The sequence below is a fragment of the Bactrocera neohumeralis genome, chromosome 6, assembly GCF_024586455.1.
Source record: "Bactrocera neohumeralis isolate Rockhampton chromosome 6, APGP_CSIRO_Bneo_wtdbg2-racon-allhic-juicebox.fasta_v2, whole genome shotgun sequence".
Classification (NCBI taxonomy): Eukaryota; Metazoa; Arthropoda; class Insecta; order Diptera; family Tephritidae; genus Bactrocera; species Bactrocera neohumeralis.
In genome coordinates, this window is record NC_065923.1 from 24,852,496 (window position 1) to 24,879,423 (window position 26,928).

Here is a 26,928-nt window from a genome sequence, read left to right on the forward strand (position 1 = left end):
CTGGATGGAGCTTCATCGGCAAAATTTTAAATAAATATATTGATGCGTTGTTGCTGAGTATATACACGCCAAAAGTTGTAAAAAAAAAATAAATTAAAATTTTTTTTCGTCTTCAAGTAATTTTTTTTTTAAATTTTAATTCCACTTTTGGTCGAGAAGAATATTTTAAGTGACTGTAAACAAAACAAATAGCGCTTGTATGTGAAAACGTTCTGCGTATGCATGACATTAAAAATGTCAAACTTTACGATAAAGTTATAACTTGCCAAATCGCAAACTAGGGTGCAAAATACCGAAATATAAAGGCAACCTGCGTAACAAAAATTTATCTAAAACCGTGAATAAGTTTCGTAAAGATTGCCAGCTTCCCGTGCAAATATTTATTATTATCGAATATAATTTCTTCGAAGTAATTTGTATAAAATCCCGTATAGAAAAGTTAAAAACATTAATTTGAAAGAAAAATACTTTTAAAGTATTAAACTGAGGCATTTACGTAAAGAGCTGCCACAGAAAATTCGTCTTCAAGTAATAAGAGATATTTTTGGAAGATTTATAGAAGTGAAATATTAAAAAGTATGTGCTAAGAAAATATAAAATTATATTCAGTCATACAAAAATAGAAATATTTTAAAAGAATGTTGCCACTGTTTTCGTATTTTTATTTGAATTAATTTTCAATTTAGTTTTAATTTTAATTTCAATTTTGGTTTATTTTATTTTAAGTTTAATTAAAAAATGTATTGAATAAAATTTTTCGAATAATTCCATAGAGTTGCCACCTACTTGAATTGCAATAAAAATATTTAAATATGTAAAGCAGAGTTCGAGAATATCAATATCAAAGCAAAGTGTTGCCACCTTTTTTGAAATTTTAGATTAATTTTTTTTATTATTGATAACAAGGTTTCATAATAAATAATTTTTTTTTGCTTTGTAGAGTTGCCACCTAATTGAATCGCAATAAAAAAATAAAAGCAAAGTATGGTAAGTTCAATATTGAATCGAGATCGAGAATATCAATGTCAAAGCAGTGTTGCCACCTTTTTTGAAATTTAAAATTTTTTGTTATTGATAATAGTATTGCATAAGTTCAATATTGAACTGTACAGTTCTAGACTATCAATGTCAAAGCAAACTGTTACTTTTTTTGTTGTTTTACTGTTGTTTTTTTTTTTTATTTTTTATTGATAACAACGTGTTTAAGTTCAGTGTTGAACTACAGAATTTGAGAATATCAACTTCATAACAAAGAAAGGAGTTGCCACCTTCTTGAAATCTTAGCTTTAAATTTTTGTATTATTGATAACAACGTTTTGTAAAAAACTATTTTTTTTTTTGTTTTGTAGAGTTGCCACTTAATTCAGTCAATGTAAAACTATTCGAGAATATCAGTGTCAAAGCAAATTGTTGCCACCTTTTATGAAATTTGAGATTTAAAATATTTTTTTATTATTGATAACAACGTTTTATAAAAAAAATAATTTTGTTTAGAGTTGCCACGTACTTGAATCGCAATAAAAATATTTTAATATGCAAAGTATGATAACTTCAATATTGAATTGTAAAATTCGAGAATATCAATGTCATAACAAAGCAAGGTGTTGCAAAAGCAATTTGTTTTGAAATATGAATTTAAGCAATATGGCAGGGTTGCGAGCTTAGTTTTAATAAACTCAACAAAGGAAAACAGAATTTTGGAGCCTAAGAAAAAATTATAAGCCATTGAGTGCAATTCTGAAAAAAAAATTTTTTTTGCGTTTTTTTTGCAGAGTTGCCATGTGCATGTTTTTAAGTAAAACAGTTAAAATACTTAAATATGTAACCAGGTATTAAACTAGTAGAGGCTGCTTTTTGAACAAATTTTTAATTTTTGATAGGGTTGCCACCTGCTACTTTAATGGACTAAATTCATTCAGAAATTTTTGGTTCAATGCGAAAATATTCCTAAGCTTTTAGTTCTTAAAAATATAATTAAAAGTACTTCAAACACAAAAAAACTAAAATATAAGTTGGTTTCATGAGATTTTAGCATAAATTTTCGTAATTCAAAATTTTGCGCCATAACTTTCAAAATTTGAAAATTTTCTACGAAGCTTCCTGCTACATTGCAGTGCATTAAGCCATTAAATTTTTGTCGCTCTCTCGAAAGTATCCCATTACTTTCACTCTACAAACTGTCTAGCGAAAAATTTTAAAATTTACGCACACACGCTCTCATACACACAAACGGCACACAACTTTCAATCGAATTAAGTTACCAGCAGCATAAAAGGCGAAACTGCTAAAACAAAAGACGAGCAGAAAAAGAAAACGAAAAGTGGAAAAGCAGCAAACAAACTCACAACTGGCTCGCAACACCAACAACAACAACAACAGCAGTGAGCGTTCTAAGGTCAGCAGCAGCGCCTGCAAGTGATGGCAGGTGCCGTTGTGGCGTTTATTGTCTGTCCGTTGTCCTTTAGCAGGAAAATTAAAAGCGTTCAACACTTTTCCAAAGTTTGCATTGTTAAACATTTGATTTTTGTACAATTTAATTCTGCCTTTTCAAACGGTGCGGATATTTATTTTAAGAGCCCCTGTACTTTTTTACACCCAACCGTAAACTTTTCTGTGACAGACAATACGTCGGAGGAAGAAAAGTTAAATCAGTTTTTTTTGTGCAGCATGAGCGATGCAGAGCTTATTAGTTGAATTATGCTGTGTAGTGTAGAATGTAGACTGAAGATTAATAAAAAAAAGTTAGTTGTTGTATTGTTTCAACGCAGTTCCATGCCGCTGTACTTTAGATACTTTTCAGCTTCTGTAGTACTAAACTTTTTATGTAGCAGTCGTAAATCGTAATAAAGTCGCGCTTGAGTAATTGTTAACTTCAAGGACACCGACAGTTTACTCCCCATAAATGGCGGCGGTAAAATTATGACTACCTAAACTTTTGCATAACGATGGCAAGACCGCCGTCTCTGCAGAGACTGCAACAAAATGATTGAGCGGTGAGTTTGGAAGCCAAAAGTAACAAGAAAAAAATCAAATTAATTCCCTCAACATTAAAGACCTGTACGTTTAGACCCCTAACAGTAATTACATCTAGCCTGCACTGACGTTTGCCCTAATACTTCTTGAAGCTTAGCACAGAATTTTTAGCCAAACAACTCTGACCTAGTAACTACCAACACATCCAAACCAAAGAAGTCTGTATTTATGCCAATGGAATACAAAATTATTGAGAAAAATGTTACCGCTACGAGTTTAATAATTCATATCTGTCGTACCCAGTCAATCGCTAATAAGCAGTTCACTTTTCGTAACAAAAACTTTGACTTCATTCCAGTCGAGCTGACCAATTTCTTAGAGAATGGAACGGTATGAAATATTTAGGCTACAGTAGGAAGAAAAAGTTTTGAGATAAAATCTTTCATAGTTCTTAGTCTTATAACCCAGCGTTTGGAAGAGAAGTTTCCGGAATTATAACTCAATAATATCTCAGTATTATAACGTTTAAGAAAAAAAGAAATCCATTACTTTTCGAATAGGTGGCTTTAATAATACTTTTCAAAGATGTCAAAGGTCAAGTAGATGCCTAACCTAAAGACACAGATCATATCTATACATCGCTGAAATTGGTTGAATGTTCCCTGCTATAAAAGAGAATGCTTTAAAACTTCGACATTACCTCACTGGTTTTGCTCTACTTAGCTTATGAAGGTAAAATTTACGAGGTAAAGAATTTGAATAAAATCTTTCAGAGTTCGAGGCCTTTTTAAACTTAATTTGGCACATCTGCAAAACAATATTACAACTCGTGCGTCAGAATCTGCTATCTTTACCGATTGTCCAGTGAGAATTTCATGACATTTCATTGATTAGAAGTAAAGTTATTGCGTTTTAAGTGTCAATATGTTTGTGTTATCGGAGCGAAAATGAGCTTCGAACAAAGAGCCAACATTAAATTTTGTTTTAAGATTGGTAAAACTTTTACCGAAACGTTTCAATTGATGAAACAAGTTTATGGCGATGATTATCTATCCCGTGGCAGAGTGCACGAGTGGTTTTAACGTTTTCAAAGTAATCATGAGACATAAATGACGATCAACATGTGGGCCAATCAAAATCCGTGAACACCGGAAATTCCATCGAAACTGTGCGTGAATTCATCAAGAATTAGCCGAAATCATCATTGAAATTCATGGAAATGGAATTGAACATCTCCAAAACATCGATTTATCGCATTTTGACTGAACATTTGGGCTTACGAAAGGTTTGTGCACGGTTTGTTCCGCACAAATTGACTGACGACCAAAAATTGCTCTGAATCCAACATTCGATCGACGCTTGTGACCGATTATTTGACCAAAAATCACATTTTAACCATTAACCACTCCCCGTATTCACCTGATATGGCACCGTGCGACTTCTTCCTTTTCGGAAAAATGCATCTGCCCATGAAAGGAAAGCGTTATGCTGATGTAGAGTCGATTCAAAAGGCGGCCATACTGGCCAACGAGCTAAAACACTCGTTCGACATGCTTTTGGACCGTGCAAAAAGCTGTATTGAAGCAGAAGGAGACTATTTTGAATAAAATAAATTGATCTTGCCGAAAAAAGGCATTTGTTCTGTTTTTTTTTAAGTTCTGTTTACTTTGGAAGGCAGCTTGTATATAAGAAAGTTCGCTTTTTGTTTACCTCAGTATCTAATTTTGATCCTACCTAAACCTCCATTGAGAAATTCTTAAAAGAGGATTGTCAAACTTGTATCATGAATTTATGCGTGTTGCCTTAATAGACTTACTCTAAGGCTAAAAAATCGGCACGCGCCCTCCTATGCTTTAACCTCGGGTCCAGTTTAATAATAACAGGAGTTCACAGAAGACCCCATTGGTGAGAGATTGCGGACAGTAGAGTGCAAAGTAAGCTGAAGTAAAGTTAATTCTGTACATATTTTTTCCAGCGAAGCCTTTGACTCCACACCACTGGCACCACACTCGTCTACTGGACAAAATACGAAGTTGTTAAAAAGGCAGTGTTCCTTTGCAAATACTTTTTAAAAAAGATACAGGTTAATTGAAGCATATAATACCTACACGAGACAAATAAAGGTCTGATCCAAAATACTCCTCTTACTATATGTAACACAGAACATTAAATATAAGGTCAAATAAAAAGAAGTTCCTTATTTTTGACAGTGAATAGTCGTATTTTTCAAGCTTCTCTAAAGACGAATTTTTCACCAGAAAATTCATTCGCCATGGACAGGAAGAGGTAGTAATTTCTTCGGCCCAGGTGGGGACCAGGTAAGGAGACTTCATAAGAATATCCCGATGAATGTGGTCTTGATGGAATACAATTATTCTTCTATTGGCTAAAACTGGCCGCATATGAGCGACTACTTCCTTCAAACAGTCCATTCGTTGATAGTACGGGTCCGACTTAAGTTAGATGTAGTGTTTATGATTCCCTGCTAACCTCACCGAACACATAGCAAAACCCTTCCTGTCCATCACGCCTGGCTTGGTCAACTCCGAGCATTTTTGTTTGATAACTGAACCATGTTTCATCATCAGTAACACTCCCCTTCAAAAATTTATGAGTCCTTTAGTTTTTTTTGCCAATTCGTATGACTCCCATACATCGATCTTCTTTTTTTCTTTTTGTATCCAACCTTTTTTTAAAATAGATAAACGGTTTTTTTTATGCAATCCTGTTTTCATAACGATCAGACACGACGTTCTCCATTATTTTATCGCCATCTTCGACAATTAACCCTACAGAGCGTGGTGAGGTTTTTTTTTAATTAAATGAATGGAATCCATGAAACCAAAATTGCCGTTCAATTGGCTGTAAAAATTCAGACCATCTTTGACACGTGCTCAAGCAACACCATGTTGAGTAATCACAAAACCGCCTAGGAAGTTGTTTTTGTGGGGAATCTGATCTTTTTAAGCCTTCATAACGTAACTCTATGGAACTTATACAATGCGAGATAAATACGTTTCCCATGGTGGACTTTACACCAGAGAAATCTTATTTTTGCAACTTTAGAGGGGATGATATACATATATATATAGAGGTTTTCAGTAATATGTAAATAATATAATAGTTATATCAATAGGATAATACTGGACAAATATTGTCTCACTATAATTCTTTGGTCGATCCTATTAAATTTCTAGATAAAATTCTGTTGTTTTTTATATCATCTGATCACATTTAAATATTTGGCCTTAATCTTTGGAAATTGAAATTGAGGACACAAAGAAAATGCTTGAAAACTTAGTTGAAGACCCTAAATTCATCAAATGCCATTACAGGACACGAAACTGTCAAACAATTTAGTGAATGGCGCTCCAAAAACGTTTCGAAACCGAAAAAAAATAAAATTCGCAAAGAGTACAAGGGCTTTTAAAAAATGTATGGATTTAGCGTTGACTAGCTTGCATTGGTTCAAAAGCTTATTTTGAATGTGATAATAAAGATTTGTATTGAAATAAGTGAAAATGTATTTTTTGATGTCAATCCGGGTCAAATTTGATCAGATGTGAGGCACTTAAAATTTTGTATTTTTAAGAAAGCTCTTGCTTAAGCTTAGCCCTGGATTGTTAAGCGTGTTGAGAGCAGTGTTGCAAAAGCTTTTCTTTAAAACTTTGCAGCTTTCACCCTTAAACTTTCACCCTCCTCGTACGAAAAGTCAAATATGGATCGTCATTTATCCATACATCACACTCAATTTGATTAATTCACAGACGTACATTTGTATCATATACATGCATATAGTATATCGAAATGATTGAATGTGAAAGTATATTTAATATTCTCTGTACTCACCCGTGACTCGGTAACCATATATTCGGCAGTGAGCTGCTGCGCCAATAGCGTTCTCTCAAATGTGGCATGCCGCACGTTGCAGTTGTGCTGGTTGTTCTTGTTGGCAATGGTTTTGCATGTTTGCCAAATACTGATGTTGATGTTGCGGTTTTTGTTTTTGTTGTTGTTGTTGCCATTACTTTAACTGCAGCTGCCGGTCTAGATTTGTTAGTTTTACAAGCATTTGCCACCATGTTGCCGCTACCAATGCATATTTGTTGCAAACACAAATAGAAAATTTGTAATTCGTTAGAAATGCTTGTAGTATATATGTATATATATATTTATATTGTACATAAATATGTATGTATGCTATTGTTGGCGCGTGAAGTTGAAAAATGAAATGTTGGCGATTTTACAAATGGATTTTTGAATTTTATGCTGCAGCCTTAGTATGTATGTTTGTATGTTTGTCTGTATACACATGTCTATATGTTTATATCCTGTTCCGTGTTGGAATGTTTTATAGCGGTTTTGTGGATTTTTTAATGCGCCGCTATTTGAATGAAACAATTCTGTTTAGGACTTTGGCGGAAATGGCAATAGCAAACATACACACACACATACATACACACATACATATGTACATATATGAACTTAAATACTGTATGTGTGAAGTAAGAGGCGAGAAATTTATATTGAACCCACTGAAGAGCAAGTGTATACGGGCAGTTTGTTGTGGTTTGTTGAAAAATGTAAGCAAGTAAATGACAATTAGTGCAATTGACAGAGTTTGTGTGTTTTTGTTGTGGCTTTGTGTGTTCGCCTAGATGAGTTATATTTTAAGTTCGTGTAAGATGTGAAATTGCAAATGCTATAGGCGAAGACTGTATCGATATAAAGTTAACTTAAAAAATTTTTCTAAAAATCATGTGGCAACTCTGTCACAAAAAATTATAAATAAAATATGCATACACAATTTTCGTTTAATTTTTGAAATATTTAATATTGTTTCACACTTTTTAGATTTTTTTGGGTAAGTCTATAATTTTGCCCTAGTTGGCAACTCTGTTCAAAAATATATTAACTAAACCTTTTTGATCGAATATTATGAATACAGTTTTGAAACGTCCTATGCGTGAATTTTTTTTTAATATTAATTCTTTTTGAAAAATATGGCAACTCTGTTAATATAATTTAGGAATTAAGCATAGCCACAAAATGTATCTTTAATTTTCGTAATATTTTATACTTATATACATACATACATATGTATGTATGTATGTATGTATGTTCACTTATAGATTTGTGTTTTAAATATTTAATGTTATTAAAAAATATGGCAACTCTGATAAACAATTTTTGCACAAAGCATTGCTACACAATTTTTGTTAAATTTTCATAGCAATAAACATTCGTATACCTACATTTGTACATACATACATATATGTAATGTATATACTTAGATTTGTGTTAAGCCACTATTTTCCTGCAGTTGGCAACTCTCTTCTAAAATATATCAAATCAACTGTTTTGAGCGAATATTAATGAATACAGATTTCAAGCGTACCATGCGTGAAATGTTTCTTTTTAATTAGAAGTCTTATTAAAAAATATGGCAACTCTGTTCAAAAATATGTTAAATAAAATTTGTAATCGAATATTAAAGAATACAGTTTTGAAGCGTCCTATGCGTGATTTTTTTTAATATTAATTATTTTTAAAATATATGGCAACTCTTTTCAAAAATATATTAAATAACCTTTTTTGATCTCGAATATTAATGAAAACAGGTTTGATGCTTCCTATGCGTGCTATTATAATATTAATTCTTGTTCAAAAAGATGGCAACTCTGTTAATATAATTTTGGAATAAAGTGTAGCCACAAAACTTTTCTTTAATTTCGTTATATTCAACATAGATTTGTTTGGAAAACTACATCATTTCGGCAGCTGGCAACGCTGTCAAAAAATATATTTTGATAAAACTTGTCGAAAACTTTTTTGGTCGGTTATTAAATACAGCTTTGAAGTGTTTGATTAGTAAAATGTTTTATTGTAATAAAATATATAATGCTGGCAACCCCTTTTGCTTTTTAAAATAATTTTTTAACCGAATTTCATGACTGCGTTCTTTATTACTCTTTCGCTCAAATAATTTTAAAGGTTAAAAAAAAAGGTTTGGTTCTAGAACATCGACATGTAACTACCAATATAGCGACCAACGTTGCCGAATCGGATCATTTGGTTCAAATATTGTCTTCACATTATCACGATCAGCCGATAAGTTATCCAAAGGATATATTGAACTTTCGATAACATTTCGAACTTGAAGGAGGTGGGCGGCCAAAAAAATTTGAAGATGAGGAACTAGAAGCATTACTAAATGCCGGATGTTGCCAAACACAACGAGATCTTAGAATTTATAGGAGCCAAGTCTCAAGCAGTCATTTCAATGTATTATATCTACGTATATTACGATAACCTTAAATGAAAAAAATTGAAGTTTGAAACTTGACCAACCAATCAAATCAATGGCAACGACACCAAGGTTATGCTCTTTATCAGGGAGGGATCAGACTGATGTACTCGTATTATGAAGTTATAAAACAATGGGAAACCATCAACAAGGAAGGTTAACGACAATAAGTCATCCAATCGGAGCAAGCGATTGCCGAAAAATCTGAAATTTGCGACTGTCCACGAGGTAATTTTCCAATACGACAACGATCGGCCCTGTGTTGCAAGACCGGTTAAAACCTATTTGGAAACAGCGGCTGGGAAGCTATGCCCTACCTGCCTTATATCCGAGGCCTTGGCCCTTCAAACTACTATTTATTCCGGTCGAAATAGAACGCCTCCACGGAGAATGCGTTTCTCATCAGAAAAGAATATATTGACTGACTAAGCGTACTGTTCCCAACAACATTACCCATCTTGTAGACACAGCATTCAATTCATTATTGGATAAAATTTGACCGAATAGACCACGGATATATAGGAGTGTATACAAAGTCCGTGGAGAGTCGACTCAGCGCCGTTCGCAGCAACTCGGACTGACGTATGGGACGACTTGGGGCATTTTACGTCGATATCTTGAATTGAAAGTGTACAAACTACAGCTTGTGCAAGAACTGAAGCCGTTCGACCTTCCCAACTGAATGATAATAAACATTGCCCATTAAATTTGAAGTTTCTCTGTACTTTATTTTAAAAAGTAGGGAACGTCGAAATGGATCACCCTCTACTTATATGATTCCTCTAACCACTAGTATATATTATATACAAATTCGCTACTTACCCATAAAGTCCTACATCCTCGGACTGACTTCGGTATTTCATCGCGTTGAAATCGATGTATTCGCTGTTTCGTTTATCTCTTATCGTTCGGTAGTCGTCGACACTGGCAGTTGCACGACGAATGGGTTGCCGAGCATTATCAGACGCACGTTTCCACACCCATTCGCCTACCACTTCCCTTTGACGTTCGCGTACTTTACCGTCTTGATTATAACGCCTGAATGTTTCGCGTTCGCGCGTTATTGGCATCTCGCATTCGCCTAAAAATATCGACGAAGTGCCCGTTACCGGCAAGCTGGCTGATTTGACAGCAAACGATGCCGCAGCACGACTTGTCAAAGTGTCATTTTTACTTGAGCCGGCGTCGGTGGTAGCCGACTTTGTTGGTAGTCCGCGCTTAGTGTTTTTGTTTTCTGTAATATATTTTGTTGGCTTCGCATGCGATTCTTCGATACAATCCATAAGTGTAGCGCCGCTACATAACAGTGTCCACTGCGTTTTACTACGGGTGACACCTGCCAATGAACCATTATTTTTGTGCTCCATTCCCGCTACATTGAAATTAGAATTGACACTGACAGTAGAAATGTTGGAATTGTGCCGTTTTAAGTGTGGTGGATATGGTGATTTTTGCGTTTCACGCCCACTTCTCCTCATTTGCGACACTGTCTCGGCGGCCATACCGTTAGACGCGTGTGCGGAGTGATAGCGACGTAGTGGCACATCAACTTCGGCTGCGCGCTGACAATTCATTGTCAAATGTTTTTGTTCCTGCAGTGACATTTGACGTTTGGCGTAGGCGGCGTCGTCGTGTTGGGTGTGGGGCGTAGCATTCGGATTGCAAGCGCCGCAATGTGGCCAAAATGAACAGGTGGTTTGCGACTTTAATACTGCCTCTTGACGTTTTAAAGGATTTTTATTGCACCTGACAGTTGTTGTTGTAATTGGTCTTGATGTTGACATACTTGCTGTGGGCGTTTTCGCGTTGGTCAATTTTTGACTGTCGAACAAGAGAAGTAGAAGTAGATTTAGGCACAATCAATTACTACACCTTATAGGTTGTGCGTGGTGACTATTAGTGTTAGTGGTGAATTCTATATACCGTTATTTCCATTTCACTGCCAATATGAACATCTACAATGCGGTTTAGTGTGCACTGAGTGGTGAGTCTCGATCAAGCATATGACTTATACTTAGAAGGCGGGTTAGTGGTGAGTTTTGTTTATTATACATGAACGTGACTTAATTTTATTAAAGTTTAATAGCCGCAGGGTGCTTTTAATTTTATTTCGGGTTAGTGAAGTTTGGTGAATTTAAATCAGTTCATGTGTATACAGTGGTGAGTTTTGAAATTTTTTTGTTTAAGTGGTGAGTTTTGAACATCATACATGAGTTTTACTTACAATGCGTTTTTATGGTGTTAATATACAGACGCTGGTTTGTTAGTGATGAGCTCAGTAAGCGTTAGTGGTGAATTTTAATTGCAATTTAATTGCTTTGATTGGTGTTTTGGGGAATATATAAAAATTTTACACAATGTTTAGAAAATTAAAAGTGCACATATTTGACAGTTTTGGAGGTTAGTGGTGTTAACGAATTTTTTTGACTTATTAAGGGATTTTTGGAGCTTTTGCAGTTGAAATTTATTGCATTTTTAAAATGGCTGGTAGTTGCCATATTAATTTATGATTTTTTTTATGATTTACTTATAACTAGCACTATATTTATACTGTTTTATGCTTAAAATTTATAGTTTTGAATTTTCTGTAAGATTTTGGTGTGTTTTTTATTTAAATTTAATTTTTAATTTTTTTCTAACTTTAGTCACTAATGTAAGAACTTCAATGTTATTTTAGCTGTATTTTATTTTATTTATTTTAATTTATTGATTACTATTTTTTATAATATTATTTTTTTACGTAACTGTAATCACTTAAGTCTAGTACTCAGTTGTTGTTGTAAGCTTAGTTTTCTAAATTATGTCCATATTTACTTTTTTCGAGTTATTATATTTAATTTTTCATTAAAGCAGTCTTTTTGCAGCATATGTAGCGTTGCCACTTAATTACATACGTTATTCACCACACTTATTATAGCCTAACACTGCTTTAACGTTACAAAACAGTTAATTATATTGCGAAGAGTTCATGGTTAACATTTCAGTACTGTTACTTTGTATCCACCACAAGTTTAATTACTTTAGACATATTCACCATAGCGGTTTTCAGTATTATTTTCACATTTTTCAACAAAAATTGCAGTTTTATATGTTCACTTACACCATGCTTTATATTTTCAACATATCTTTTGCCGTTATCTATGCTATTTTCACCACATGTGGTATATTTATGCATTTAGTTTATTTACTGTACTCGTTATGTGGTGAAAATATGGCGTTTAATGCTGCGCTTTTTCATTTTGGAGATGATAAATTCTTGCAGCGTTGTATTTTCGTTCGTAACATACTTTTCGTGCATACTAACGAGTTGCAGTCTTAGTGACGGTGGTGAATTTGCTATTTCAGTGCGTATGCTATAAAAATTACGCATTATAATGCGCGGACGAGCAAGTATATGAGACAATGACTAGGGTGGTGAGTGCGTGAGAGAGAGAGAGAGAGGGGAGAGAGAGTGGTAACAATGATTATTATTATGCTGCACAGCTGAGGTGAGTAATTTATAACTCTCTTTTACTTTACAATTGCACATACACACACATACGAGACCGAGGTGAGTTAATGAGCGACAGAAACAACTATTTGCTAATAACGGTTAGTGTTTAAAATATTCGCTCGTAGTTAGACATTAGTATTATTATTAGTATTATTATAGTGTGGTTAATATTAACGACGTGCAGCTACGCAATCAGTCAGTCAGGCAAGCAGGCAGACAGGCAGACAAACAGGCAGGATAAGGCAGTCATAGTTAATGTTAAGTGAGCTCGCCGCCACCGATTCGCATGCATATGAACCCCACGTGCACTCTCTATTAGTTTGCACCTCTCCGAAATCTAACTAAATTCGGCGGACCAGAAGGCTTGGAGCAGCTCTTCAATACCTGTTGCGACTGCTGCCACCGCTGCGTGCAGCGCTCTCTCGCGACGATTCGCGCGTATGCGGATGCCGATAGATATGCTCGCCACGGTAATCGCCAGCACCGCTTGCGCTCTCCGGCGTCAGCTGGCTCTCACGTCCCGTTGTGTTGCTGTGTTGACGCTCCAGCGAGTACTGCGACTCGCTGGGACTGTGTGTATGACCGAGTGAACGTTGCTGCTTCAACGAGCTGCCCGTTGCACTCACCGAAGCTTTGCTTGTGGTCGGCTGTTCGTAGATATGATCGTTATTGAAGAAATTCAATTCGCTATTGCCGCCGCTATTGATTGTTTCGCGATTACGCAACAACGCTGGCGGCAAATCATATTCACCACTATCGCCGCGTCGAAAATCCATAATCGGTGAACGATCGAGTGATTTACGCAACATATCGTAGGTGAGTTCATGATCACATAGGCGTGTGCCGTAATTTTGCGGACTCGTCGATTGTCGTGGTATATTGAGATTGTTGCATGATGAACCCGACGATTGTGGTGAACGTGAGTTGCGTTCACCACTACCCGTGCCGACGGGTGAAGAGCGTCGCAACCGGCTGCTTCTATTATTATTATTGCTGCCAGTGTTGCCACCCATGCCGGGGTCGGCGATTGCTTGCAAATAACGCATGCCACTGCCGTTGGCTGTGGCCAAATTATTGCTGATCGCGTTTAACGGATCACGATAGTCTTCGTCGAATGAGCGACTCTTGTCGAAGTCCAAGCGAAGCGGCACGTTCGGGTTGTTGCCACCGCCGCCGCTTACGGCGTGACTGTGTCCCTTAAGCGCCACTTGTGTGCTGTAATTGCAGTAGTCGAAATCGAAGGAGCGACTTTTATCGATATCATTATTGCGTGTTCGTCCGGCACTCGTGTTGTTGCCGCTCAGTAGTAGCGACTGCGATTTGCTGCTAGTGCGTATGGGTGGACGCGCAGGCATGGCGTTTCCGTTGCTGATCCGTACCCCGGCTTGTTGGTAGGTGGGCTGCGCGTTTGGTGTGTGATAAGTAACGGCGGGCCCTTGTGATTGTCCCATGGACACGATAACTTTGTGCGAACGGTTCGGTGAACGTTCGCTGAGCTGTAGAGACCTGCGGGTAATATAAAGATTAAGGAGTGTCAATAAGATTAATTGCAGGTCCAAATAGTTTAAGAGACTAAAACTAAAGAAACCTTGATACAAGCTTTGGCTATCGGATGCATGAAAAAAGCTTTAGTAGAGCCTTGAAAATAGTGTATAACCTCAAAGAAAGTCTCTTAAAGAGCCAGCGGTTGCTGAAAAAAGAGTCAGTTTCCGTAAGCTAGTCCAGTCAGACCGAAATTGCACTCTAAACTGTGAACTACCAAGCATACCGTCTTAATACTATGCGATTCTTAATTTTCAAACTCACCTCGAACGTCGTATACGATGCTCATCCACCTGCTTGGCATTCCGCCCCAGCGAGCGTCGATGCTGTGAACGTCCACCACTACCGGTCAAAGCCACCATACCTGTATTGACCACAGTACCTCCTACCAAAGCGGTATTCGGCATGCCAGTAACACTGCCAACCGCAGCACTGACATTAATAACTCCGCCATCAAGTTGTTCAGCGCTTACAACCCCACCGCCGCCGCCACTATAACTTGAACTTGACGAGCTACGCGATATATTCGTTGCGGGTTGACCTTCAGTTAAACGCTGTTTACGTTCGAGCGTATTACTGCGTGAACTCGAATTCTGTCGTGAACCCATTAACGATGCTTGTGAGCCGCCTTTTCGGCGTCGATCCTCTGGCGTGAGTGATCGAGATTCGGGTGTTAGCGATCGTTGCTTTCGTATGCTACTCGATGAGCTATGCGATTCGTTACGTTCGGGCGTTAGCGAACGTTGTCGTTGCGTTTTCAATGGTGATATGCTGTGATGATAATTGGCGGTGAGGAATTCATTCGAACCTTCGTCGTCATCGCAATCCAATTCGTCGTTAGAGAGATCTGTAAAAAAAATGTGAAATGACGATAATTGAGAGATAGTAACTAAGTAATGAAAAAATTATAGATTTTTGGCGGCACACTTCGGAAGAATTAACGAAGGAATTGTATCCTATTTCTATAATACAATTCAACAAAATATGGAATTTTTGGACTCCGTGGTGTGTAGCAAAAAACGAGGCCCAAAACAGAGATAGGCTTCGCAGAGACTGTGTCAAAAGAAGGAACGCAGTTGGATTGACTGTCAGTTATTATTATCAAATTTGTAGGTTATGAACATTCACAGAATTGCTCTCAAGTGTCTAAATGGTGACCATAAATCTCGAACAAACTTTTTTCAAAGATAAGCATGCCTTTAAATAAAAACAAGGCAATATTTAATGGACAGTACAAATATTTTTGTCTCAAACGAAAAAGCTGGTCAATGAAATCCTTGCTTTCATAATTAAGTAGGTTCTACTGCAAAAAAATATCCTCGGACGTTATATGGATATTCGAAGGCTCTATGATCCCTTATTACTAGTCAATGACAATTCAAGTCGAATTGCTTCCACCGTGCCATTTTGCTGTCCTCCGATCTAAAAAAATAATTGCTGGAAAGGAGGTGTCGAGAATGAGATGTATTTAGAATCAAAAGGCATACAGTCCTACAGAAATGATATTGAGAAGTTGGATTACCACTGTTATTGGTGTATTGACCACGATAGAAACTATAATGAGTTATGAGTTCGAGGTTAGCTGTGTTTCTTTCAAAGGGGTCGAACTTTTCTGCCGATTTGTTATCTATCGAAAATCTTATTTATAAAATGATGGGCTTCCTTAGTTAATTGGTTAGACTAATCAAAGATCGCACGTGAACTACTATATATAGACCTTTGTGAGACCTTAGAAAAGAAGAACTCCTCTGTAAGAACTTTAAACTAGCGAAACGCTTAGTAGCCAATGCAAATTTGCACTGGCGTTTAATTTCCATTTCCGCCAGCTCGGTGGAATGTTTGAATGTATGCGCTCCCAAATGCTTAAGTCTTGACCTCCCAAACGCGGGACAGTGAAGAATAATGTGCTGGGTTGTTTCCTTCTTCCATACAGCTTCTGCAGATGGCGTCTGGTAGGATTCCCAGCCTTACTGCGTGGACGCCAATAGTGCAATTACCCGTTAAAAGTCCAAAAACTAGGGAGAGACTAGTCTTACTGAGGCCAAAGAGATCACTAGATCTCTTGCGATCGCTCCTGGGCCAAAAGGCTTTTGCAACAGAGCATGTACCGATTGTGGCCCAGTGCTGACCAATCTTCCAAGTACCGATCCGTTCCCATTCTAAAGATAGCTAGCTCATCAGCTTTACACTTTCCTGCGACTCCAATGCGGCCTGGCAATCATACCAGTCTTATCACATAGAAACTCGATGCTATTGATTGCGAGGTTAAGCACTTCTTGACCAGCCCTGAACGCACTGTTAATCAGTTCAGGGCTAGTATAGCTGCTCTACTATCTGACTGGATGGTCACTTCTCTGAAGGAGGCTATACGCCGGAGTTGTAAATCTACTGCTATTAATGCCTGCAACCTCGGCCTGGAAGACACTGCAATAGTCAGGAAGTCTGAAACTGGAGTTAATGAAGAGCTCCCAACAGTAAACCCCTCCACTAATATTTCCTTAAAGCTTTGACCCACCCGTGGATAAGAACTACACCTTCGCTGGTATATGGGAAGAAAAGGAGCCTCCAGAGCTTGATTTGGCGACTCCATGACCGAAGTGATGCAGTATGAAATCAAAGCCACGGGCAATATAAGCAGGATGATGTTAAGTGCCATGGTTGGAGTCCACCTTAGTGCACCACAAGTTCTGCTGAGCGTCACCGATTGAATGCTCTGAGAGATTCTTTGCAAGAGTGGTTTTTTCTAGAGCCCTCTACGGTGTCGTAGTGCCAGAGGACCACTTTAAGTAAAAGACCCTAGCTTTTGCCAATGGTCTACAGCGGTACAAAGCAATCGATGCCTTTTTTCTCTCTCTACAATATTCTGCTTTCATGAAAGCTTCCTATCCAGAATGAACCCTAGATTTTTTACTGTATCCGCTGGTTACAGACGGATTTCTCCAATTCGCGGCAGCGGTGCCGCCGGGATCTTCTATTTTCTAGTGAATAAACCCATCTCGGTTTATTTGGGTTGATTTGTTACGACGCTGAGATATCTCTGCGTCAATTCGTAAACGGTACTCAGGAACTTTCCTTTGACCATAAGCGCCACATCGTCTGCAAAGGCAATCACCCTGCCACCACGATCTTCATGTTTTTAAGCGGGTCATTAACGATCAGGATCCATGGAAAAGGCGACGCTTGTGGGGTTCCCCTACTCACATTTCATCGAGCACGTGAGTTTCTCCATTCCAGATTGAAAATCACTTTGTCGCACAGTAGACTGAAAATCAGGTGTTTGACGTATGATTCAACCCTAAGACCGTCCAGAGCAGTTGCGGCTGCTTCCTACAGGACGTTATTGAAAGCTCCTTCAATATCAAGGAAGATTCCAACATCGAATTCTTTAAGCCTCCTCAGGCCATGACACGATTTGCCTTTACAATAAGCATGTTGCGCTCTTGATAAATGGTCCCTCGGAATGCTCCCCCTTATATTCTAAACCATTAGTCTATCCAGAGTTTTTAGTAAGAAGAAGGTGAGGCTGATGGAGCAGAAGTCCTTCGCCGTAACATGGGAGCCCTGCCAGCCTGCGGCATGAACGTGACTCTGACTCATATCCTGTCCCCCGGGATGTAATCCGGTCTTCCTTAAAAAGTTGCCTAATTTTTTCCATCATATACAAAAGTTATTGTGGAATAGTCCAAGCCTCCTTTCTACCTGTCATTTGCCATTGAAAAATCTCTATTTTTGGTGTATAAGTTAATCAAGAGTCAGGAGTCATAGCAGAGTAAAGAAACCCTTTTATATCTGCTTACTCAACAAGCCAGCTCGGTATAAGCGAAACGGGCTCGAATTTTTATTTGGCCAAGGACTTAGTTACTGAAAATTATTTGAAGAATGTTGTTTACTTCTGTAAAAGTAACAACAAACTATTGCCTACCACCAGAACTTTGGCTCTATCTCTAACATATTCTAATCTTCAGTCATATATGTAAGTGTTTCTCCTTTCTTCTATTTCACAAGACTCTTGCTTACATTTATCAAAATTTTTCAATTCCAAAAACTTAAAACTTTAATCCCCCGCTTTTTTAAACGTTCGTTGACTCTTATCCTATTTAAGAATTTAAGAACCAAGTGCAACGAAGTAAAAAACGAAAATTAGTCACTTTTCACACCTGTATTTATGGCGTATACCCACGTATAGCTCACTAATATAATCCCTATGCTCTTCCGCTGCCAAGACGACCTACACATTCCACCAAAGTCGACGAGAGTTTTGCATTTGTCAAAGCAACGCTGGAACTTTGACATTATGCTCGCATTCATTCCGTTGTTGCGCTTCATTGCACACGCACATAAAACGGATCTGGGGATCTAACGGTAGTCAGCGATGAATGAATGCAGCAGCAGGCATCTGTATGTAAATCGGAGTCGTATATATGCTTATATAATATAATGGAGACATACATACAAACATACTTATGTGCATATGAGCTGATTTAAGCTCGAATGAGCGAATCCTTGAAACTTTCGTGAAGCTTTGCAGCAACTGACGCCGCGCTGTGCCGGCTACATGCACAACTCGGCTCGGCTGCAATGAATGCATTTCAAATAATTTAAAGTTAAGTTGCAAACTTTTTCAATTGCCTTTTTCCATGTTCAGTAAAGCTGCAATAAAATATTGAGTTTTCAATGAAAATGTGCAAATGAATTGATGGCATATACCAGAAGAGATCATATGAACCAGGAACTTATTAGCTTCAAATGTAAAAGAGCAGGCTTAAAGCATGTGCCTCTTTAAGTAAAGTTTATTAATTAAAGAGTGAATGAATTAATTAAGCTGCTGATTGAATAATTATAACCCTATAACTGCTAATTGAGCCATAATTAAGCGGTTGTTGAAATCATGCAGAGTTATAAGCGTTTCAAACAGGCTCTTAACTGAGGCAAATAGAATGTTTTCAAATATATGGTATGTTAAAAAATTATCAGGCCTACAAAAAGGGTAGGTTAAATGGAGCGCCTCTTTATATTAAATGACTGCTTAGCAAGTTAATTAAACCAGTAATTGAGTAATTAAAGAAGTCGTAAACTCTTTCTGAGTTAAAAATCTAAGCGTCTTCAGTTTATAAATGTCTCCGGTAGGTTATGAACTGAAGCAATTACTCGCACCAAGTTAAAACGTAAATAAGTCAATAATTGAGTGACTAATTGAACAATTAAGAAAGTCTTTTGCTTGGACTGGGTTTATAAGCGTTTCAAGCAAGCCATTAAATGAGCGAATTAGCAATTTTTCTTTTTATACATCATATCTAAAACGCCTGAATCATTCATTATCTGGTATTCTTGGTAATAGAAAAAAAGAAGCGCATGGTTCTAATATGTAGTCTCCAAAAAGGTTTCCTTCTAAGTTTTTGTTAATGTTGTAGCGGTTAATATACTCCGTTCAGTAGACTCGGCGCCGTTCTCAGCAACTCGGACCGACGTTTGCAATGACTTGGTTCGTTTTACGTCAAGATCTTTAGTAAAAAAGTGTCCAAAAAGCAACTTGTACAAGAACTGCAGCCACTCGACCTTACCAAGCGATATTGCTTCGCTCTATGGGCTCTTAAAGAGTTTCAAATAGATCCAAAGTTTTCGAGCCAAATTTTGTTCAGCGTTGTGGTCCTTTTCTGGCTCAAGGGGTATGTAAACAAGCAAAATTGCCGCATTTGAAACAAAAAGCAACCTGCAGGAATTCAGGAGGTGCCATTTCATCTAGAAAAATTACGGTTCGGTGTAGTTCGCGGGCTGGTGAAACCATGGGTCAATATTTCTTCAAAAATGATGCCGAAAAGAACGTAACCGTCAATGGCCACCATTATCGCGGCATGAAAACCGACTATTTAATGTCTTAAATTGAAGCTCGCGGTCTTGGCGACATTTGGTTTCAACAAGACGGCGTCACTTTCCAGAAATCGCATCAATCAATGGATTTATTGAGAGAACTCTTAGGTGATCAGATATTTTCACGCCAATTGCCGATCAAATGGCCACCGAGATCGTGTGATATCAGACCATTAGACTTTTTCCTGTACGGATAAGTCTAAAATCGATGCGGACATTTCCTGCTTCGATTCAGGTCTTGGAGAAAAGCATCACGCGTGTCATTAACAGATTTACCATCTTTAAAAAATAAATGCCAAAGAATGTTGAATTTGAAGTTTCTTATCTTTTTTTTAATTAGGAAACCTCGAAATGGATCACCATATATTGATATATCGCGGTCAACACGGAATAAGTAGGAGTTTAATTTCCTACAATATACAGCTCGAAGTTCCACAAGGGTTACTCTAGATTCTTGGGGAAAATAGTTGAGGACGAGACTTTAAAGCTCAGACAACTGCTAAAATTTGTGAAATCAAAGAAACACATTGACTAAGCAAGGGACAACATTAGTATGCAGTAGTGCTCTAAAGTCTATATCAAAGAAGCGATGGTTCAGTCTTTTTCCAGAGGAAGATTTCAATAATGGAATACAGATGGGTTTGGTTCCGCGCAGTGTTAAGTTAAAACTAGTGCAGAAGAAAATGCGACAGAGAATGAGGGAAGCAGACCCGCGGATCAAAGGTTAAGTAAGAGTAAGTGAACAAGTATTCTCGAACGTTAAACGGAAGGTAAAAAAAAAAGAAAGGCGAAGAGCAATTACTTATATAGGTTGTCGAAAAAGTCTTGCGGTATTTTCGCTAGTTGGCGCTGAAAGCAGCGTAGTTCTAGTTTTATTCGTCGCATTGGGTCATGCTTAAAAGCTACGGCATATTTTACAGAAAAAAAATGCATCAGAGAATAAAATTTGTGCAGTTTATAGACCCGATACAGTTTCCATCCACCGCATCAACGATGGTTTCAACGTTTTCGTTCTGGTGTAGAGGTGGTCGAAGATGCGCCACGTATTCTCGAAAATTGCGATAAAATCGCTGAAGTATAAAAAAAGAAAGGCGAAGAGCAATTACTTATAATATATAATAACATATAGTACAAAAAAAATCAAAGCGGCCAGGAACCTGAAATTAAATTTAAAAACTAGAAATCGCTAATTTATAGAAGCTCTGGAGTTTTAGCCACAGCTACGAAGCCACAACAGAAATACACACCATACATTTTCTCTTACAAGACCACAATTTATTCTTCGAACTCACCTGATCTCGCGCCACTATCGCATGAGTTCAGTCGCTGACTCGCCGTCGTGTCGAAACTGCGAAAACGTGACATACCCACGCTGACCATTGGCTGTTGTTGACTGCCCACAATTGCGCCACCGCTGGAACCGCGACTGAACTGTGACTTTCGCGAGCGCACCAACACATTGTGGCTCTTCGAGCGCTCGAACGAACGCTCATGACGCGAACGCGGTGAAAAACGACTGCTGGCGCCCGCATTCGCATTCGCGCTAGCCAAACTGTAGGCGGGCGGCGCCTCCTTTATGGACGCGTTCAAATAGGCAGTGGTTTGTGGGTGCTGATACTTCGGCGAATTATCACGGCTACGTAAACTGCCGCTGCTGCCGCCGACCGAATCTTTCTTTGTCAAATAGTTGGGTGAATTGCCGGTGAGCGTGCTGAAGTTCGGCGAACGTTCGCGCTGCAGTGGTGGACGCTCCGACAGATTACCATCGAAACTGCGCGAAAATGTTTCGACATAAGTGTCGGCTGGCACATTGCGACGCGCATCATACTCAAAACTGCGTGAAAACACCATACCCTTGCCAGCGCCGCCGTTACTCACATTCGATACGAGTAAATTGTTAGCGGTTAACGCTGATTGATGTTGACGTATCGGTATGGTTTTACGACGGTCAACATATTTCGATTTACTGCTATCTTGGAAAGCGGGAGGTGGCGAGAGGATGGGCGTAATGGGCGGTGGGGAGTCGGCATCGTGTAAATTACGCACTGGCAGGAAACCGGGACGTTCATTGAGTATGCTAGCCAGCTGCGGATCGACGATTCGATAGCCTGGACGCAAAGCATTGTCGCGCGTTGTCACAAACACCGGACCGCCCGCGTTGCCCGCGCGCGCTTGATTGCGCTGTATCAGCTCCTCCACTTTGCTGGCCGGATATTTACCCATACTGAATGCTGGATCCAGCGAATATTGTTGCTGTTGCTGTAGCGCTTGACGCGCTCTATCCGAACGTCGCGTATTATCGATTTGTATGACGCGCACTGTACGCCGCAGGTCGCGTTCGCGCTCGCGTTCACGCTCACCATCAACACTACCGCCATTTTGATGCGCATAGCTGGCGTTACGATAGCCAGCGCCACCGCTAACGCCAACGCCGCCGCGGTTTTCCTCGCTATTACGTTTTGTGTTCACCTGCACCCAGCCGGATTTGTTGAGAAAGATCTCCTCTTTATTGCCATGTGTCGACTTGCGCGCGCCCGTTACTTTCGCGGGCACACCATAATAATGTTCACCAAACAGATAGGTGGGCATGTGAGCGCCACCGCCGGCCGCGGGCCCACCTACCGTTGCGCTACCGCCGCCACCACCCATGTGGTAATGCATTCTACGCGCTTCCAGTTTTTCGTTGAAGCTGCGCGTTGATGCCTCGAGACTTTCGCGACGCTTCGCCACGTACTGTTGAAAGGCGGAGAGGTGTGGTGTGGCTTCGCCACAACTGCCGCCACTACCGCTGCCAGCACCAGCAGACGCGTTGTTGGCTACTTTCAAGTTTAGCGCACCAGTTGTTATGTTGCTGTGTCGCTGTTCGTCGCTGCCGCCAACAGCAGCCGTGTCATGCTCGTAACCACGGCGATTGCTGCTGCCGCTATGATGGCGCGATGGACTGGCGCGCAAGCGTGTACGTCGCTTTTTGGGCGGTAACGCGGGTAACGGTAGTGTGCTGACGTCAAGTTTGTCGTGTGTCGAGGAGGAGAGTTCGTCGTTCTGTGATTCGCGTGTTACAGAGTCGCGCGTTAGGTGACTATCGTCCGACTGCGCTTCGCTCGAGTCCACGCAGGTGGAGTAGTCCTGCCGGTAGAGCGGTGGTCGTTTACCTTGATCGCGTGGCGCTTTCAGTTGCGGAGTTTGTTGATCGGAGTCCAGTGATGAATGTGCTGTAGTGGTTATTGTGGGTAGATTAGCGGAACTGAAAAGAAAAAGTGGAAAGCAAGAAGTTGATAAAGGGTACTTGAAAATATTATTTGCGAATATGTGTGTAAATAAGTAGAAATATTAATATATATCAAAGTCTAATAGTTTTATTAAAAATCATGAAAAGTAGTATTATTATGAGATGGATATTATGGACAAAGCTCAAAAACATTAATAAAAATGTGAGCTTACTATCGGTCAAGCTCTTCTGTGAAAGCTTTTTCTATCTTGACGATTTGGGTATAATTTAGAGCAGTTAAGACGTTTTTGCTCCTGAGATAGCGAGCAATTAGTTGCGACCTCGGTCTCTTTCTTTAAAAAAGCATATTATAAGAGATCTCTATCGCTTCCAGGAGATAAATGATGTGGAATCAACGTTTTGTAAGGCTGAGTGGAATGTATGTATATATCGGCATAGATTTCATATTCAAGTTTTTGATTTATTAGAATCCCTAATCTTTATGAAACTTTATCTGGAAAAGCTCTCCAAATTTTATTAATTTTTGAATTCAACTTTGCCTCCAGTAAAGCATCATTATTATGAGAAATATCACATCTATTTATAAGGGATTTTGAAGACGGATGGGTTTCCTAGATACTAAATCAGTGAATATTGAAAAATCAAGACCCACAGGGAATGCAGTCTGGGGCGCCTCCGAGTTGGTGCATCGTAAGTAACGCTAAATGCCCTGCGATCTTCATGATTATGATGCAGGATTAGCTCTTTAAGAGTTTGTTAGAACCTTCAGCGGGCGGTTGCGTCATTCTGCCATCTGAGTAAGCTGGACTGATACCTAACGGTTGATAGGCAATCACTCCCGTCGTCGTTAAATGGGGCGTGGTAAGTGTATGTTGAATCGACGTGGTCGGTTGAGCGTATAGCCTCATTATGTGAACCCTCGACTTGATCTTCCTACTGAGGCAACCTTGGGATATTTTCGGAGGACAAGTAACGGCTCTGAGTGCGGATCCAATAAGCATAGACAGCAAACACTTGAAAACAAAATAAACTTGGACGAAACGGTAGATGCATGAGGGATGTTACAGGTTGCAAAAAAGACAACAAAAGCTAGAAAGCTACATCGCTGCTTCACAGCCAAAGGCAAAAAAAAGAAATGTTGCGCGACGGGTGCCACGATAACAAGCGTTGAACAGATATCTGAGTCGGCTAAGAGAGTGCAAATGAGCTAAACCCACCCGATTGAATTAAATCAACTATCAAGCGACAAGAGAGTGCTGAAACTAGACTGGCTAGGAGGATGGTGCCATCTCCTGAGAAGAAAGAAAGAGAGTAGACGCGCTCACTTTTGGTTGAATAGGTATACTAATAAACAAAAATGTCACATTTGGAGCGATGATAATCCAGAGGCCAATGTTGTAATGCTGCTACATGCTAAAAGTCACGGTTTGGAGTACTCTTTGGGCAGAGTGAATTATGGGTTCATATTTTTTCAAAAACGAAGCCGCCCATAATGTAACAGCCAACGCGGAACGCTATAAAGTCTTGAATAACGACTTTTTCTTGCCTGAATTGGAGGATGTTAATGTGGAAGGCTTTTGGTTACAACAAAACGGAGCTACTTTCCATGCAGCCAATGATCGTACAATTTAAGTAATACATTTTTTGTGTATACAGATCTGAACATTAGCCTATTACCTTTCTCACCAAGAAGCTGCCTATTTGTCGGCACCTCCGTTATCGATTAACAGAAGGCGCTAAGACCGTCGCATACTCTTGTAGAACCTTCCGATGATGACGATGATTATGGAGGGAAAAGTTTGCCAGCCTGCTGAGTGGCAGTGAAAGCATAACACCAGGAGATGGTGAACCCGATTCCCCAATCGATGACGATGGAGAAAACATTCCATTGCCCGATCATGAACAAGTTTGAATACCAATTACCCGTCTGAAAAACAACAAAGCGGCGGAAACGATGATTGGAAGCGAAGCAAGCAGACGCTGCATTCGCGATACGGCTCCGACGTCACTGTTGAGTGTCATAACTTCGAAGTCGTAGAAAATATCCGTCTATCTTAGAACCAGTATTAACAACAACAACAAAGTCAGCCTCGAATTGCAACGCAGAATAACTCTTGTCAACAGGTGCTACTTCGGAGTGTGAAATAGTGAAGTAATTTTTCTACAAACAAAGATCAAACTGTACAAGTTACTCGTCATCTGCGTCCTGAAATGTGGTGTAGAGGCATGGGCGATGACAACGTCTGACATTGACATAGTTCAGCGAATTAAGAGGCAGTGGCTACGCTGGATAGGTCATGTCGTCGAATGGATGAAAACACTCCAGCCTTGAAAGTATTCGACGCATTACCCGCCGGGGGAAGCAGAAGAAGAGGAAGACCTCCACTCCGATGGAACGGCAAGGGAGAGAAGAAGCTGGCTTCGCATGGAATCTCCAATTGTCGCCAAACAGCGAAATGGAAGAACGACTGCCGCGCTGTTGTTAAGCGAGTTGAGCGGTGTCTACTCCAATATAGAAGAAGAAGAAGATTTTCATGAAATTCAGCATGGATTATTATCCAAGAAAACGCTACAATCTCTAAATATATTTTTCAGATCAGACAGCCTTATAAACTGATCAGTCAAATCAAGTCCTTGCACAGCTACAGCTTAACTTTGTTGCAAGTTGTTTTTATATACTCAACTACATATATAATAAAACCTGTTAGTGGATAATAAGGTACTTCTTCCTTACTCCCAGTATAAGTTTAACCTCTTCGAGGACTCCACACTTCATAACTCTTAAATGTATAATAATAAATAAATATGTCTTAATATTTAGTGTTTCACTTCATCAATTTTACCAGCTTTCCTACCAAACACCAAGCTGAAGCACTTTCCTAGCTGGTTTCTAGTTCTTAATACAAAAAGTTCTCTATAACACCACAGCTCTCTCACAAGCCGTTGCTCTGGCAACAAGTATGCAAACATGTCGGATTAACTGTAGATTGCATTTACTTTGATTTTGCATTTTTAGCATAAAAACTTGTCACCGATGTGCAAGGAGTGTAATATAGCTGGCTGCAACAATGTCGCTGTGCTATAAAACTCGATTGTTATTATAAATATCTCCGCTGCATATTTCAGGTCACGTATACGCCAAGGTGTGCGCCATGCTGCAAGTGCGCATTGTTGAGCGGCAATAACTGAGAGCGTGCTAACACAACAATGCAGTGTGTGTGTGTGTTATTCTTTTTGCTGCTTCAATTCTAAATAACTTGCATAATTTCATTTCCATTTCCGCCGCCATTTCCATTTTCATGTTATTGCCTTTTTTTTGTATTTTTTTCATTTTTCTTTCTAGCATTGCATTTGTCTCTTTACTAAAATTCAATTTCTGCTGCTCTACTTCAATTCAGCGATTTGCAGATATCCGACGTTGTTGTTTTTAATTACATAATCCACGTTGACCCACTTCGGAGTGCGAACGAAGTGCCGAACACACACACACATGCTAAACGCCATTTATGTCACTTA

General features: G+C 39.0%; 1 protein-coding gene across 1 annotated transcript in view; it reads right to left on the bottom strand.

The window, feature by feature from the left end:
- LOC126762443 (uncharacterized) overlaps positions 1 to 26,928 on the bottom strand; it is a 442,132-nt gene that overhangs the window by 181,002 nt on the left and 234,202 nt on the right. Inside the window, exons 6-10 of the mRNA XM_050479175.1 lie at positions 21,476 to 23,427; positions 14,580 to 15,162; positions 13,158 to 14,279; positions 10,103 to 11,101; positions 6,823 to 7,062 (exon numbers count right to left, since the gene is read on the bottom strand). Coding sequence (XP_050335132.1) covers positions 6,823 to 7,062; positions 10,103 to 11,101; positions 13,158 to 14,279; positions 14,580 to 15,162; positions 21,476 to 23,427 — 4,896 coding nt within the window. The remainder of the gene's footprint in view (positions 1 to 6,822; positions 7,063 to 10,102; positions 11,102 to 13,157; positions 14,280 to 14,579; positions 15,163 to 21,475; positions 23,428 to 26,928) is intronic.